Raw genomic sequence first — 16,208 nt, forward strand, 5'->3', positions numbered from 1 at the left:
TTCCCCTCCCCCTCCTTCCCCTCCCCCTCCTCCTCCCCTCCCCCTCCTCCCCCTCCTCCTCCCCCTCCCCTTCTTCTTTTAGAAAGAGTTTGAGAAGGATTGGTATTAGTTCTTTAGATGTTTGGTAGAATTAACCAAGCCATCAGGTCCAGGGCTTTCCTTTGTCAGGAGATTTTTATTACTGATTAATTTGCTTACTAGTTATAGGTCTATTCAGATTTTCTAGTTCTTTTTTCTTTTTTTCTTTTTTCTTTTTTTTTTTTTTTTTTTGAGGCAGTGTCTTACTCTTTTTCCCAGGCTGGAGTGCAGTGGCACAGTCTCAGCTCACTGCAACCTCCAACTCCTGGGTTCAAGTGATCCTCCCACCTCAGTCCCCTGAGTAGCTGGGACCACAGGTATGTACCACCACACCTAGCTAGTTTTTTTGTTTCGTTTTGTTTTGTTTGAGATGGAGTTTCGCTCTTGTTACCCAGGCTGGAGTGCAATGGTGCAGTCTAAGCTCACTGCAACCTCTGCCTCCTGGGTTCAAGCGATTCTCCTGCCTCAGCCTCCAGAGTAGCTGGGATTACAGGCGTGTGCCACCATGCCTGGCCAATTTTTGTATTTTTAGTAGAGATAGGGTTTTGTCATGTTGACCAGGCTGGTCTCAAACTCCTGACCTCAGGTGATCCACCCACCTTGGCCTCCCAAAGTGCTGGGATTACAGTCAAGAGCCACCGCGCCTAGTCTTACTTTTTAAATTTTTTGTAGAGCTGGGGTTTCACCATGTCGCCTATGCTGTCTTGAAATCCTGGGCTCAAGCAATCTGCCCGCCTTGGCCTCCCAAAGTGCTGGGATTACAGGCTTGAGCCCCTGCGCCTGGCGAGATTTTCTGTTTCTTTATGATTTGGTCTTGGTAGGTTTTGTGTTTCTAAGAATTTTTCCATTTCATCTAGGTTATCCAATTGTTCATAGTACTCCTCTATAATTCTTGTTATGTCTGTAGAATTGGTAGTAATGTCCCCTTTGTCATTTCTGATTTTAGTAATTTGAGTCTTCTCTTTTGTTCCTTAGTTCATTTAGCAAAAGATTTGTCCATTTTTTTGATCTTTTCAAAGAATCAACTAGGTTTCATTGATTTTCTTTCTTGTTTTTCTCTTCTCTATTTCATTGATCTCTGCTCTAATCTTCGTTATTTCCTTTCTTCTTCTAGCTTTGGGTTTGGTTTTTTTTTTTTTCCCTAGTTTCTTAAGTTGTAAAATTAAATTGTTGATTTGAGATCTTTTTTATTTTTTATGTAAGCATTTAAGGCTATAAATTTCCCCCTTAGTACTACTCTTGCTCTGTTCCATAAGCCTTGGTATGTCATGTTTTCATTTTAATTTGTCTCAGATATTTTCTAATTTTCCTTATGAAGGGCAAAAGAAAGTTATAGATACATCTTTGTGAGGTAAAAGGTTTTAAAACAGATACAAAAGGCACTCACTGTAAAGGCAAAGACTGATGATTGTGATTAAATGAATATTAGGAACCTGCATTCGTCGAAACATACCATTCCTAGAAGGAAGGGCAGGAGGACGGCGCAGCCACCCACAGAGGCCCGTGGACCCTGAGAACGCAGCACGTCCATGAGAGTGACAAATGGCTCAAATGCACAGTGGCGAGGGATTTGAGTAGACATTTTATTACGGGTGCTAGCCAAAGTCACCTATGAGAACGTTTCCAGGCAAATTCCTAGAGTTCCATCATGTGTACCAAGAGCATGTGCAAGAATTCAAAATAGCAGGATTCATAAGATCCCTACACGGAAGCAGCCTGACTGCCCACCAGCAGTGGAAAGGACAGATAGCCTGTGATTTATTCCCGCAGTGGAATGCTCGATGGCTGTAGAAGCTAATGGACTATGGCTGTCTTAATAACATGGATAAATATCACAGAAAGATGGCAGATGCAAGAGAATGCACCTGTGCCATTCCAGTTATAGAAATCTGAACACAGACAAGACTGTTGAAAACCATGGTTTTATGTTATGTGCTTCAGTGGTAGAACCATAAAGAAGAGCTAGAACATTGTTGTGCTTTTCATTGTGAACTGGGTGGGGGCTTTGTGGGCTTCACTTTATGATAAACCACCGAGCCATGCTTTTCTGTTTTGTACTCTTCTGAATTTGTGTTACAGTTGATGACAACAATGGCAGTTTGATTGTGTATATTTTTTTCCAGCCCTTTTGAAAGGCTAGGGCATCAGCCCAGAGCAGGCAGTGTTAGTCTCTGGGATGAGGGTTTGCAAGTGGGCCTGAAAGCAAGATGGGGCCCGGGACCTGGGTGCGTGAGTGGAAATGGCGAGGGGCAGGCTGGCCTCTGAGCCGGGTGGGATGGAAACCAAGGGCATGAACTGGCTCCAGGTAGCAGAAGCAAGGGAAGGCCCTCGGTGGGGAGCACTTGGAGGAGCTCCCGAGGCAAGAGGTGGAGGTCAGAGGATAACATAGCTGCTCTGGGAATTGCAGGGGCGAGTTTTGTTTGTTCTGCAAGGGAGGCAGCAACAGGCCTATTGAGGAAAGATGCAGTCAGAGGGAAGGTCTCTCCCTTCCAGGTGTTAAGTCAGGTTCAGACAGAGATGGTCTAAAGTGTTTGCGAAATGTCTTAGAGCTGCACCGAGGGCCTAGAAGATAGGCCCACATGCATCAGTGCCTCTCACAGGCCAGGCTCCTGGTGGAGCTGTGTTCTTGGGACTGAGGCTTTCAGGGAACAGTGCCCCCCACCAGCCTGGGGAAGTCAGTGTTGGGAGCCAGGAGCCAGTGTGTAGTGCTCTCCCTCGTCACCCACAGCAGGCTGTGGCCCTGAGGGGGATGGAGGGCAGCCATCCGCTGTGGATGGGGCTGGGCTGGTGCACTTGGGTTTTGTTTGCTGGTTTCTCCACATGTGTTCCTTGTCTCAAAGGGAAGTGGCAGTGAAGGAGGGGTAGGGTGCTGGAGACCCAGGTAGGGGACATGAGGTATGGGTGGGGTTCCAGGCCCTGCCCAAGCCAGGCAGGACTGAGTCTGCAGGATCTCCTGCGAGTGCCAGGTTGAGGGCACATTTTTCCTTAGTTGTCCTAACCAGTGTGTAGCCTCATGTCATGAAGAGTGAGGGTGTGTGCGTGTGAGGGTGTGAGGGTTTATGTGAGGATGTATGTGAGGATGTGTGAGGGTGAGAGGGTGTGTGAGGATGTATGTGAGGATGTGTGAGGGTGAGAGGGTGTGTGTGAAGGTGTGAGAGGGTGTGAGGGTTTATGTGAGGATGTATGTGAGGATGTGTGAGGGTGTGGGTGTGTGCAAGGGTGTGTGTGTATGTGTGTGAGGGTGCAAGGGTGTGGGTGTGTGCGAGGGTGTGTGAGGGTGCAAGGATGTCAGTGTGTGTGAGGACGTGGGGGTGTGTGTATGGGTGTGAGGGTGCGAGGATGTCAGTGTGAGGGTGTGTGAGGGTGTGAAGATGTGAGGATGTGTGTGAGGTTGTGAGGGTGTGTGTGAGGGTGCGAGGGTATCAGTGTATGTGAGGGTGTGTGTGAAGATGTGAGGGTGTGTGACGGTGTGAGGGTGAGGGTATGTGTGAATGTATGTGAGAGTGAGGATGTGTCAGTGTGTAGGAGTGTGTGAGGCTGTGTGAGGGTGAGGGTGTGTGTATGTGTGAGTGTGAGGGTACGAGGAAGTTGGTGTGTGTGAAGATGTGAAGGTGTGTGTGAGTTAGGGTGTGTGTGAGGGTGTGTGAATGTGAGAGTGATAGTGTGTCAGTGTGTGGGAGTGTAAGGCTGTGTGTGTGAGGGTGTGTGTGCGCGAGGGTGTGAGTGTGACTGGGAAGGTATCTGTGTGTGTGAGGGTGTGTATATGTGTGAGAGCGTGCACGTCTGTGAGTGCATGGCAAGGCCATTTGAAACGCGAGGATGTATGTGAGTATGTGTGTGATAGTGTGTGCACGTATGTGAAGGCGTGTGTATGTGAGTGTGTGAGACTGCGCATCAGTGAGTGTGGGGGCGTGTGTGTGCGAGGGTGTGTGTGAGATCGTGTGTGCATCAGTGAGTGTGCATGGCAAGGCTATTTGGAACTAGCAGTTCTCTCCCTCTTCTTACCTCATTCATAAATCCTAGTGTTTTTGGAATTATTTCTGCAAAGTTACATTATGTTAAAATGGAAAAAGTGACTGGTGATTATGAGTTTCTATTCTTTCCCTCATCAAAGAGATTCAGCTATTTTAAAGAGAAACAATTTTTTAAAATCCAGTTTAAGCTTGGCTCATGTTCTGTTTCTCTGACTTTCATTTTGGGTTCCAGCCTCCCTGAGAGACCCCGAGTCTTGTAGTTAGTCGACTCCTGGTAAGGAGCCACGGTGGGGAGAAGTGTAGCGGCAAGATGGCGAGAAGGACAGGGGTTTGCGTGTTCCACGTGTAGGAGACTCTGCTTGGGAAACCACAGCACTGCCTGCTGTGGAGATGGACGCCACGTCCTGCTCACCCGGCACTCACTGCAGGGCTCTGTGCAGGAGTGAGGCGGCAGTGTGTGGACCTGCCAGCCCTCCTGGTTTGGGGCAGGCTTGGCGGGAACAGCCCAAAGACCAACAGTGGTTCCTAACAAGAGCTGAGAGGGAGTGGGGTCACCAGAGTGAAGGGAGGTAGACAGACCCCTTGGGACCCCGGGGTTGGGGACTGGAAGGAAGCTTGGCACTAGAAACCTGAGGGTGGCCTGGAGGGCTGGGAGGTACTTGCGGAGTGGGCGGGGTGAACACGGGGAAGGGCAGTGCAGTGCCGGGATGGGGAGGGCACAGGCCCCCCCAGGCTTGCAGAACCCATGCTGCCGGAGCGGCCGGGCACCTGGGAGTCTGGGGCTCTGCTCGGTCACATCGTCTGTGATTTCGAATGCTTCCCTCTCCGATTCTGCACGTGTCTTGAGATGGCCAGGAACTGTATTTTACTCATATTTGTGCTTTTCTCTATTCACCAGCAAAATAAGCAGAATTTATCTTTGATGAATCATGTAACTGTTTGTAAGGGTTACCGTGTAAACCCTGGGGATGGCCTTGTTGTCCCTTGAGTTCTGGCTTGGCTGTCACCATCCGATACTAGCACCGCATCACTGGCTGCACCTCAGGGCTCCTGGGCTCGTGACGTCCATCTGCCTAACTGTGACTTGGGGCCTCCATGTCTGAGGGCAGCCCCTGCAGCATGTGCTGAGCTTCCTGGCACTGGGCTCCTCTCACCCAGGGACCCTGGCAGGGTGGGTGTGTCCTCAGAACCTGCTCCCGCAGATGTCCCCGCGGAAGTTGGCCCGCATTGTTCCTGAGCTGTGGTTCAGTAGGGCTGGGCCAGGCAATGTCCTGCCCTTGGGAGTCTGCCCTCCACTTGGGAGAGATGAACAAACAGCAGCAGCAGGAGACTGTCCAGGGGCTTGTGGCCCCTGGAAACGAGGCCAGGTGATGTGGGGAGTGCCCGACGCTCGGAGGGAGCCAGGGCAGGTGTTGGGACACGGCCCAGGGCCTGGGGCAGCTGGTGTGTCCCAGGGACAGAAGGAGGGAGGGCTGGGCTGACACCTGGACTTGGATATTCTAAGTGTGACAGAAGCTTTGGGTAAATTTACTGCCGGGAGCTGAAGGAGAAGGCGACTGCCCTGTGTGTGGCGTGGAGAATTTGGGGGCCTTGGCTGATTTCCCATCACTTGACTTGGTGGGCGCTGCCTGGGAGAGCCAGGGCCTGGCTGCTGCAGGAGGAGGCTTGGCACCTCTGCTTGGAAGGACCCTCCCTGTGGCGAGAGGAGGCTGGGTGAAGTGTGGGACCCAGAGGGGCACACCCTATACAAGGCAGGCAGAATCCAGGTGGTCACTGGATGGAGCCTCCTGCACCCAGGGCGGAAGCTGCACTTTTCCAGGGGAGCAGAAGGGGTGTCCCAGGCGACAGGAGGATGAGGTGATGGTGGTTTGCAGGTTCCCTGGGAGCTGTAGGAGCCAGGAGCCTGGGCTGGACCCTGGGACAGACCTGGACTCAGGGGCTGGGCAGAGAGGGGGTATTCAGGGCCAGGGATGGCAGACCGCAGTCCCTGGCCAGACCCGCTGCCTGTTCTCGTAAATAGAGTCTCCCTGGGCCGCAGGTGCCGTCTGCTGTTTTCATGCTACAGCGGCAGAGTGGGGTTGAGTGCATGGTGTCACCTGCACAGCAGGCAGTGCCTACTCTTGGCCCTGTAGAGGGAGTCTGGAGGGAAGAGGGAGACAGGTGAGAAGAGGGAGAAAGGACAGGGCTTAAGGGAGGGAGGAGGGAGGGAGGATAGGGATGGAGGGAGGAAGGAGACAGGTGAGAGGAGGCAGGGAGGACAGGGCTTAAGGGAGGGAGGAGGGAGGGAGGATGGGGCTGGAAGGAGGAGGGAGACAGGTGGGAGGAGGGAGGGAGAATGGGGCTGGAGGGGGGGGGGAGNAGGGAGAATGGGGCTGGAGGGAGGAGGGAGACAGGTGGGAGGAGGGACGGAGGTGAGAGGAGGGAGGGAGGACAGGGCTTGAGAGAGGAAGGAGGGAGGGAGGATGGGGCTGGAGAGAGGAGGGAGACAGGTGAGAGGAGGGAGGGAGGATGGGGCTGGAGGGAGGAGGGAGACAGGTAGGAGGAGGGACAGAGGTGAGAGGAGGGAGGGAGGACAGGGCTTGAGAGAGGGAGGAGGGAGGGAGGTGACAGGAGCTTTCACATCTGTCCCCAGTGAGTTGCCTTGATCCCGTCTTGAGGCCTGTGCTGTGATCTTGCCCATCCAGAGCTGTAATTCCCAGCAAAAACCGACGGAGCCCCGAGTCCGGCCTAAGCCTTCTTGGCTGTTGGGTTGATAGCGTTGGCTTCTTCCTGGCCTCCCACTCACCTCTGGGACAACGTGTCGCACGTCACATTGTGTGGGAATGAGATCCTCACAGGCCTCTCAGAATAAGCTCCTTTTACCCTGTCTCTTAGGTTTGTGACTTTGCTATTTTCAGAATTTAACTTAGAAATTTTTGCTTATCTTGGTCTTTCATACACAGTCTGCTTTTAAAACCCATTATAAGGGAAAATTTCTGAAGTGTCCTTAAGATCCTGTGAACTCTGGGCATGTAATAGGATTCTTCAGTGCTTCAGGGCCTTCTCATTGAGTGAATGTTTGTTGAACACCTACTATGTGCCCGACATTATTTTGGCTCTGGGGAGGCAGTGGAGAACATGCTCAGTGTCGACCCCTCCTTGCCTTGCTGAGCTGGTCCTGGATGGGCTGCGTGGGCCACCGTTGCATGGGGCGCGCTCGAGGTGGAGATGGCTGTGAGCAGCTGCAGGCCAGGTGGGGGTGGGACCTCCCCCGGGGGGTGCTGACCTGGGCAGCACCATGGCACACCCAAGAAGGGCGATGGGGAAGGAAGGGAGGCAGGCAGGACCATCAGGCTTCGTGGTGGTTAGGCGCGGGGCTGGGGCAGGTGCTGGGGCAAACCGCAAAGGGTCAGACTGGCGTATGGCAGCCAGCTGTCTAGTTGGTTACACAGGGTCAGGGGTGGAGGGCAGGAGGATGGGAGAGCCCAGCTTGGGGAGATTTGAGGGTCCTGCCCACAGAGGAGCCATACCCGGGCCTTTGGCGTGGCCCCCCGAGGCCTCCAGGGTTAAGAGCAGGGAGAGAATCCGGGCCTGTGATCACATCTGTGAGCTCTGCAGGTGTCTCCGGGACCGTCAGCAGAGGCGCTCCTCCAGTCCCTGCCTCCCGCGCCCTCCTGGCTGAGAGCGAGGTGGTCCTGCCCCATGAAGGAGGCAGCAGCGCTTGCTGCCCGGGGCCACCAGGGCCGTCCCGTTGCCTGGGTGTTCTGCGCTCATCCCCTTTCCGCCGTCCAGAAACCTTCAGGAGAGAGTGCTTCTGTTCCCTCCAGATCGAGCTGTGTCCCAGGAACACCTAAGGCCCTGGTTAGGCTGGGGCATCACGGGATGTGTCCCCCAGCAGAGACTGGTGTGGGGTGGGGGCGGGAACTGGTGAGGGGCCTGGGGAGGCAGGTGAGCCTGCTAGGAGACCCAGAGTTTAGGAGGAGCTCTTTGGCAGGTCCTGGAGACCCTGGGTCACCCACAGGCCCCTTTGCCTTCACTGGAACTTTCCAGCTAGCCAGGCTTCTCCTGGCCCCAGGACATAGCCCACGTGGGTCCTCACCTCTGCTCAGCTCAGCTTCTCCCCACCCAGAATGCGCTCTGCCCCGCCACCCCCATCATCCCTGCTGCCCTGGCTGGAACCAGAGCTCCTATCCTCAAACTCCTCTAACCTAGCCCTGCCCGCCTGCCCACCCTAGGTTTCCAGCTCAGGACAGACCCCTGGGGATGTGAGGGGCTCCCTCTGGGTACTCAGGAAGTACGTCCTGTTGTCTAGCTGGGCAGTGAGGTGCAGGCCTGAGCCCCCGCTGCACCACAGCTGCCTCCAGGCTCACATGCCCACTTGCCGGGCTCACCACACGGGGGCTTCACCTTCCTTGGGATCCGCGGCGGGCCTGCGTTGGAGGGCTGAGAATGGCTCGCCCTTTCCCAGCTAGCACTCTGCCCACTTTCTCTTCACGCCGGCGCCTGTGCAGCGCACGATTGGGTGCTCCCACCTTGCAGTGCTTTCTTCCTGTGCCCAGGCTGGCCGTGCATGTTTGTGAAGGGCTGTGCTGGGCTTCCCAGGCCCGGGGTCTGAACCCGACTCCCACCAGGCACTGAGTAAACACGTCCATCCAAACAAGGGAGGTGGAGCATGAAGCAGGGGAGATGGGCTGGGGCCCGGAATCTTCTGGGGGCATGGCTGTCAGCAGCTCCTGGACCTCTGACCATGTGGCAGGGGGCTCATCCCCGTCTCCCCAGGGCACTTGCTGCTGGGGCCCTCAGGCAGTCACAGGGGGTCTCCCAGGCATGTTCTGGCCCTGCCTCATCCCTTTCCTCACCCATTTGCAGAGGGGAGGCACTGGCTAGACAGGGGAGGTCAGCAGCTGCAGAAAAGGACAGGCTCCCACTAAAAAGGAGATGGGGGAGGCTAGAGAGAGACAGGAGAATCCGGAGGACCTGTTGTTAGTGACTGGACAGCAGCACGCGGAACTCTATCGGCCTGGGCTGCTTTGTGGGCTCTGTAGAATAAACCACGTAGACAATGTGAAATCGTGTTTCTTCCTTTCTGTCCTCGATGGAACACACTGGGATGAAGATGTTTCTGTGAAAGAATTGAGGTGAAATCAGTTTAGCACTTAGGTGATAACCTCTCAACAGAAGGCCCCACGCACGCCCAGGCTGCATCCAGTTCTCAGGTGCTGGTGGCTTTCCCCAGGGTTTGGGGGCCCTTGGGGGGCCAGGATGCTATTGTCCTCTGCTCCTGCCTGGAGACCACTGTCTCCTCCAAAGCTCTGTAAACTGTCAGTAGTGCAGGCCCCTCAGAAGCCAATGAGGGTAATGGGCAGGTCAGTGTCAGGGGCTCACCCGGCCACCCCAGAACCCCTTGCTGTTGTTCCGGAACCTTCAGATTTCTATCTCTGAAAGTGTGCCTGGGTGGGTGTACATGGGTGGGTGCTCTGTGTGTGTGCCTGTATGTGGGGGGGTGCCTGTGTGTGTGTGCTTGTGTGTGTGTATGTGCCTGTGTGTGGGGTGCCTATGGCTGTGTGTGGGGTGTGTGGAGTGTGTGTGTGTGTGGTGGGATACGTGTGTGTGGGGTGTGTGTGGGGGGCATGTGTGTGTGGGGGGGTGCCTGTGTGTGTGCGGGGGGGTGCATGTGTGTGTGTGGGTGTGTGTGTGGGGGGGTGCGTGTGTGTGTGTGTGGGGTGTGTGTGGGGGGGGGTAGGGGGTGCGTGTGTATGGGGGTACGTGTGTGTGGGGTGCATGTGTGTGCCTGTATGTGGGGGGGTGCCTGTGTGTGTGTGCTTGTGTGTGTGTATGTGCCTGTGTGTGGGGTGCCTATGGCTGTGTGTGGGGTGTGTGGAGTGTGTGTGTGTGTGGTGGGATACGTGTGTGTGGGGTGTGTGTGGGGGGCATGTGTGTGTGGGGGGGGTGCCTGTGTGTGTGCGGGGGGTGCATGTGTGTGTGTGGGTGTGTGTGTGGGGGGGTGCGTGTGTGTGTGTGTGGGGTGTGTGTGGGGGGGGGTGTAGGGGGTGCGTGTGTATGGGGGTACGTGTGTGTGGGGTGCATGTGTGTGTGGGGTGTGTGTAGGGGGTACGTGTGTGTGGGGTGTGTGTGTGGAGGGTGCGTGTGTATGGGTTGTACGTGTGTGGGGTGTGTGTATGTGTGTGGGGTGCATGCGTGTGTGTGGGGTGCCTGTGTGTGTAGTGGGGGCTGGGTGCATGGTGCTGACGGGAGGGCAGGGGACAAGGATGCTGGTTTTATCTGAGAGATGTGGCTTAGCCCAGGAATGGTGATGTGGTCTGGGGGCCTGGTCTATACATGCTCCAGCTTCTGTCACACTGCCTGCCATGCCTATCGTACATAAGGTAGACCCTCTGGCCCAGAGCCCAGGGGAAGTGGGTGGGGCCATGGTAGGTAGAGGCGAGGCCCTGCCGAGGAACAGGGCTTATGAGTCCACTCCAGACCTACGGGGCTGACCGCAGGTCCCAGTAGCTTGGGCGGGAGCCCCTTCCTGGGCTGGTGACAGAAGTGGAGGTGGCGCCCCTTCCAACGAGGAGCAGCTGTGCAGAGGGAGGTATGGCTGCCTTGGGGTGATTCCTCCACTTGCTGGGGGTGTGGCTGGGCGCCTGCCTGCCTGCTCCTACAGACTCCCCCACACTTTTGTTACGTGCACAGCTCCTGAGAAAAGCCTTCTAAGGAAGCGTGAGCTGCCGCGCATTCTGCAAGCAGCCATTGTGCATTTGTGAAATGCAGCGTGTACCCAGTGCGGTGGGTTCTGCTCACTGAACACTCTCGTGTTGGAAATGCTTATGTTCCTCCACAGAAGGGCAGAAGCAGAGCTGGCACAGTGCCTTCCCAGCTGGCAGCCTCACCCCAGACCCAAGAGCCATGGACCTAGCCTGGTGGCCCTGTGGGCACTGAGTTTGCAGTTCCTGGGCAAGAAGCTTCCCCAGTTCTAATGGTGAAGCTTCCCCCAATCTAACGTTTCAGGGTTAGGATTCCTAGAGCCTAGACCGAGACCCAGATGGCCCATTCTGCATGATTTTGACAGCAGGGAAGCACTTTGGGGTGAGCGGTTTACCCCTAAATCTCTAGAAAATTAACAGATGATTTTGCAGTGATCCCTAGGCTTTATAAATAGTTTTCTTTTTCTTTCCGCCTTCCTTTTTAGAGCCAGGATCCATCATGGTTCCCTCGCTTTCTGGTTGTTTCATATATTTGGAGGGTGGGCAGAGCAGATCACGGAATACAGATAGCACTGAGAGGGCTTTAGGCGTGTGCCAGATCCCGCTGGCTGCCACCCAGTAAGCTGGTGCATGTGGAGGCTTAGAATAGAATCATTGGCAACTGTAATTAAGGTTGTGAACTGCACCACGATGCTAAAAAAAACAAATTCCCTGCAGCTGTTTTACTGACTGAGAAATTACCCCTATCGGCCGAAGTTTTATTCTTCTGATTTGGTAGAGGAAATAGTTTAAAAATGATCTCACAGCGTGATTTATGTAAATGACGTTTCTTTCTTTGGATGAGACAATTGAGATAGAGTCTGAAACCCTGGCAAGCCACAGCTTCCTGCAGTGTCCTGTTGCCATGGGTTACGAAGGGAGCGAGAGGGAACTTCATCGGAAATGCCTCTAAACTTTTCTGACACACACAAGCTGCGGTGTTGAATGGTGTGTCTTAGACCCGGGTGCCTAGTGTGGCTCGGTGCCTTACAATGAATTTGGGGAAACAGTTGTCAAACGAAACGCACGTTTCCAATGACCAGCAGGTAAGTTATTCCGGCTTTTTCTTTTCCTTTAATCAGTGGTAAGAAAGCGTGGCACCCTGGTTATCCTGTTTTAGTGAGTGGCAGCCATGGGACTTGCAAATGCTTGTAAGGATAAGCTTTGGAAATGCTTTTCATGTGTCTGCACCACAGCTCAAAGCGAGCGCTGCGGAGGCTCGGCCGAGGCTCTGGGACTGCAGCGCGTCCCGGGCCCCACACACCCGGCCGCCGGCCTCAATCCTTCGGGAGCCCGAGCTGCCAGGTTTTAAGTTAGAACTTACAGAAGGCATCGAATGTTTTTCTTTCCTTTACCATAGTAATTCTCATAGATTTGGAAGATGTGAGTGAATTGATTTTGTTGAAATATTAATTTTACGCTAGATAAATATATCAAAATCTTAGGCTTTTTAAATGATGGTAGCTTACATTTCTAAATGTAATGAGTTGATTTGGCTAATGTGCATATAGATAGCTACTATAGATCATATTGGTGATTACTATATGAGCTTATGAAGTTGAAGTTACTCTAAAATGGCTTTTTAAAAGAATTGAGATGAAATAAAAATAATTTCTATTTTCCTCTTATGGCTGTGTTGATGTAAAGATAAAAATAAATTTAAATTATGTACAGAAGTCTTAGTAATTACTGGGCACTGATTTTGAATTCATTCTTTTCTGGGAATTGTATAATCTTAATGTTTTCCTAATATCTAATTAAAGTCTTCTGTAGAGAACCGAAGGAGAAACTACTAGTTTAGAGATGAGGGGCATGGAGGTTGGGAACGGGAAAATGAGCTGTGCCTTCCTTTTAAGTGGGAAATAGACGCAGGTCTGCTGGGCAGGGCCAGCGTGAGTCTGATGAAATCCACCAGCTTTCTGTGCATTTGGAAAGCCGCTTGGAAGGTGAAGCTGCGTGAGGCTGGAGGAGCAGCTTTGGTCTTCTTTGGGGCGTGCCTGCTGCGGGCCGCCTCTGGCTGTCTTGGTGCAGGAGGAATGTGTTCCTGTAACCTCTGTTTCATATCCTGCATCGGAAAGTGAATTTTGGAACTGTCATGGGTTTAATGGGTCAGTTAATCAGTTAGCCATTTGTACTTATGTGTAGGCAGCACTTTCATCTCAGTGTACGTCCAGGCAAGTTGTAGAAAATCTTGTTTTTTATTCCGTGTAAAGTCATTAAAAACCTGCCTTTGTAAGTGCCCGTTTACATGATTTGGACTTCCTTTTGAAGCTCTTGCAAATGCTTACACTGGCGGATAAGTTGTTCACGCGAGCGTATTGGAATCTGGCTGATGTGGTCGCCAGGCATCAGAAGTGAGCGACTCCCCCCCCTCTCAGTCAGAGGCACAGCGGGTGGGTGGTCGTCTCTGCTGCAGCTCTGCCTGTCTGGGCTCTGGCCAGCAGATGAGGGGCTGGAAAGCCTCTGGGGTCGGCAGAATTACTTCCCCCTCTGAGCGTCAGGTAGTTGTTCTAAAAAATGGGAGGGCCAGGGAATGCTGGGGTGCTGCCGTCTGTGTCTGCAGCAGCACTCTTTCGGAGGCCCGTGTGTCTCCAGGTCCCCTCATCCTGAGGGGGAGGACGCGACCGCTTTTCTAGGAGCTATTGCTCGACTCCATTCAAAGAGCATGCGGGGGAGCTGCCAGGATTTCCACTTGGAGAGAATCTCCGGAGGCTCTGGCTGGCCAGATCAGTCGATCCCTGGCTCCCTGGCTTCGGCAGGCCAGGAAGATACCCGTGCCCGTCACCTCATCGGGGCATCTCATCCTGTTTCATAAACCGTGTGGCGTCAGGTGTTGCAGGCTCTGACACTAGTTAGATGCTGAGAGGAGGCACCGAGACCCCAGGCCCAAAGAAATAGGAATTGCCTGGAGGAAGAGAGCCCTTGCTCTCTGCCTGCACACCCCTCCCAGGGTGCCCTGCTGTGGGGTGGCTGCTCTGGGCTGGGGGGCTCCTGCAGCCCTGGGCGGCCCAGCTTGAGCCTCCCTGGCAGGCAGCAGCCGTTCAGTCAGCCTGTGGCTGTCACAGGGTCCTGGGTGGGACTTTCCGGGGCAGTTCCACCTCTCCTCTGAGTCGTGGGAACAAGTCACCACTGCAAGTGAGTGCCCAGGTGAAGGCCCCACTGGCACGGCTGGACGAGCATGACCGTTGTTGCCGAGCCGCTTGAGCGTTGGCTTCCCCGACGTTCCTCCTGTGTGTGAGCTAGGGGTTTGACTCCAGTCCTCAGCTGTCAGAGGCCGCCTCGGGCGCATCCACACTGGGTCCCCCAGGTGTGCTCTGTGTGACTGGCATGGAGGTGGCGGCGGCCGTCAGGGTGTGGTTTTGTGATGTCTCAGGGTGTCCTTTCCTTCCTTCATGAAAAGAGGTTCTGCAGTGTCGGAAATTGGCAGAAACTTTGTTTCTCAAGGCAAAGCCCTTTAGACACTTGGGAGCACATGAGGTGTGGTGTAGATTTGTCTTCATTTCTCTCAGCACGGGCTTGTCTTCAGGCTGCCGGAGTGTGACAGAAAGAACTTTCCAGAGACCACGGGGCTTCTCTCCCCTCCAGGCATTGACGTTCTGTTTAATATTTTAAAAATCTTTAAAAAGGGTTGCACTGTTTAAAAACGTGGAACGTTCTCTTGTAGGCAGTGTGGAGACCATGGTCACTGAGGAAGGGCAGGAGGGAGGAGGCATGGGAGCTGGTGCAGTCTGTGGCCCGGCGCAGCTGTGGTCATGCAGAGGACGCGGTGAGACCTGACAGTGAGGCTTGAGGTAGACAGATGCTCATGCAGGGAAGAGGGCAGGGCCTGTGTCGGAGCCTGGGGAAGTGAAAGGATAATGAGGAAGACGGAGTGTGGTTAAGAGGAGGCGGTGACCACTGGCGACACATGGCAGTGACTCTGGCTGCAGCCTTTGGGCCCCCATGCCTTTGACCGGAACCTTCACCCTTCCCTCATGAGTCTGCCATGGGCGGGCAGGTTCCAGGGTCCTCCAACAGAGAGTCCCAGCCCCTGTGGGACCAGGTTGTGTTGGGGCTGAGGCTGGTGGCAGGGGGGCAGGGCTGATGGGCGCTGCAGGACACAAGAGGGATTCGGGGCATGCCTGGGCTGACGTGCCTGGAGCTGACATGTCTGCGGACACCTCTGCTGGGTGATTTGTGAGCCTCTGTAGGGTGGGCTTGGTGGGCCATCAAGGAAGGTTTTGGCATTTCACCGTGTCTCTTTTCTATTCTGGATTAACCTACTCTCTCTCACCAGTGTCACTGACCATGTCTCCCAAATGGCCCTCATGTGCCCACGCTCCTTCGGGACCCTGCAGTGTGGTGCTGACTGGCATTGAGATTGCAGGGCACGCCCTGTGTGCTGTGGCCGTGTGCCTGGCCTCTGCCTGCCTGTGTCCTGCCGTGTCGGTCAGCTTGCCTTTTGCCCCAGACCTCTGTTGCCCTGAGCTGGTGCAGGAGGGCCTGGAATCTGTGCTGGTGAGCATCCATGCGCCCCACTTCACATGCTGGTTGCAGAGTCTTCCCTCATTTTATGATGCTCTGAGTCTTGTCATCTATATGAGGAAAGCTCCAAGTATATTTGAGAAAAACTGTTTTAATAAATTTCTATTTTCACCTCTTTCCTCTTCTTTTCATTAAAAAATTGGACACCTTAAGCTGTAAACTGTCCATCCATGTTATGTACTCAGAGGTGTATCCTTCTCAGGCAGAAACCCCCACCCCTTTCTCCTGGGTTCTAAGGAGAAAGGCGGCAAGCTCGCGTGACGAGGCCCTTGAGCACTCAGCACCTTCTCCTACCGGGTCCCCTGCAGCTCTGTGAACGCAGGCGTCCCGGTCTCTGTTGGGCGGATGTGGAGGCTGGTTGAGGTTCCTTGCAACGCTTTTGCCATCCTGCACATGATGCAGGGACCCGGCCTCTCCAGACAGCAGGAGCTGCTGCACTTCGAGTACTGGACCAGTTTTCCTTGGGCTTCTGCAGCAGCGCCCTCTGGGTTCCCCTCTTCCCCTCCGACTCCACTGGCTTCTCACCACTGTCAGGTCTTCAAGGGGAGGCCTGGGCTGGGCGGGGACCGGTCTCCTTCCTCCACCACCTTCCATGACAGGCTCGATTCATCCCTCACATGCTGCCCTCCCAACCTGCCCCTGCAGTGGGCACCTCCGCCCTGGGCCCCGGCCTCAGTGACAGGTCCACATCTTCTCACCGTGTCTCCTCAGACATCCAGGAGGCCCCTCAGACTTAAGTCCCAAACATGACTTGGATTCTCCCCTCGCCTCCAGTGTACCCCTCCCTCAGTCTCCTGCATCTCAGGAAGGGCTGGCCCTGTCCCTTCTGCTTGAGCCCACACCCTCTAATACTCCACGTCAGCAAGCTCCTGGGCTCGGCCTTCAAAATCTCTGAGTTTACACTTTC

General features: G+C 54.3%; 1 protein-coding gene across 2 annotated transcripts in view; it reads left to right on the forward strand.

The window, feature by feature from the left end:
• The window catches only part of RGS12 (regulator of G protein signaling 12), a 150,872-nt gene that overhangs the window by 65,818 nt on the left and 68,846 nt on the right, over window positions 1-16,208 (forward strand). The window contains exon 1 of one of the 2 annotated variants that reach the window (XM_025386158.1): window positions 11,381-11,823. The exons of the other annotated variant lie outside the window; for it this stretch is intronic. Within the exon in view, the coding sequence (XP_025241943.1) occupies window positions 11,770-11,823 (54 nt within the window). The 5' untranslated portion in view covers window positions 11,381-11,769. Of the gene's footprint in view, window positions 1-11,380; window positions 11,824-16,208 lie in introns of those variants that run through there. 2 annotated transcript variants of the gene reach the window in all.

Source organism: Theropithecus gelada, chromosome 5 (genome assembly GCF_003255815.1).
Source record: "Theropithecus gelada isolate Dixy chromosome 5, Tgel_1.0, whole genome shotgun sequence".
In the NCBI taxonomy this organism is placed as follows: Eukaryota; Metazoa; Chordata; class Mammalia; order Primates; family Cercopithecidae; genus Theropithecus; species Theropithecus gelada.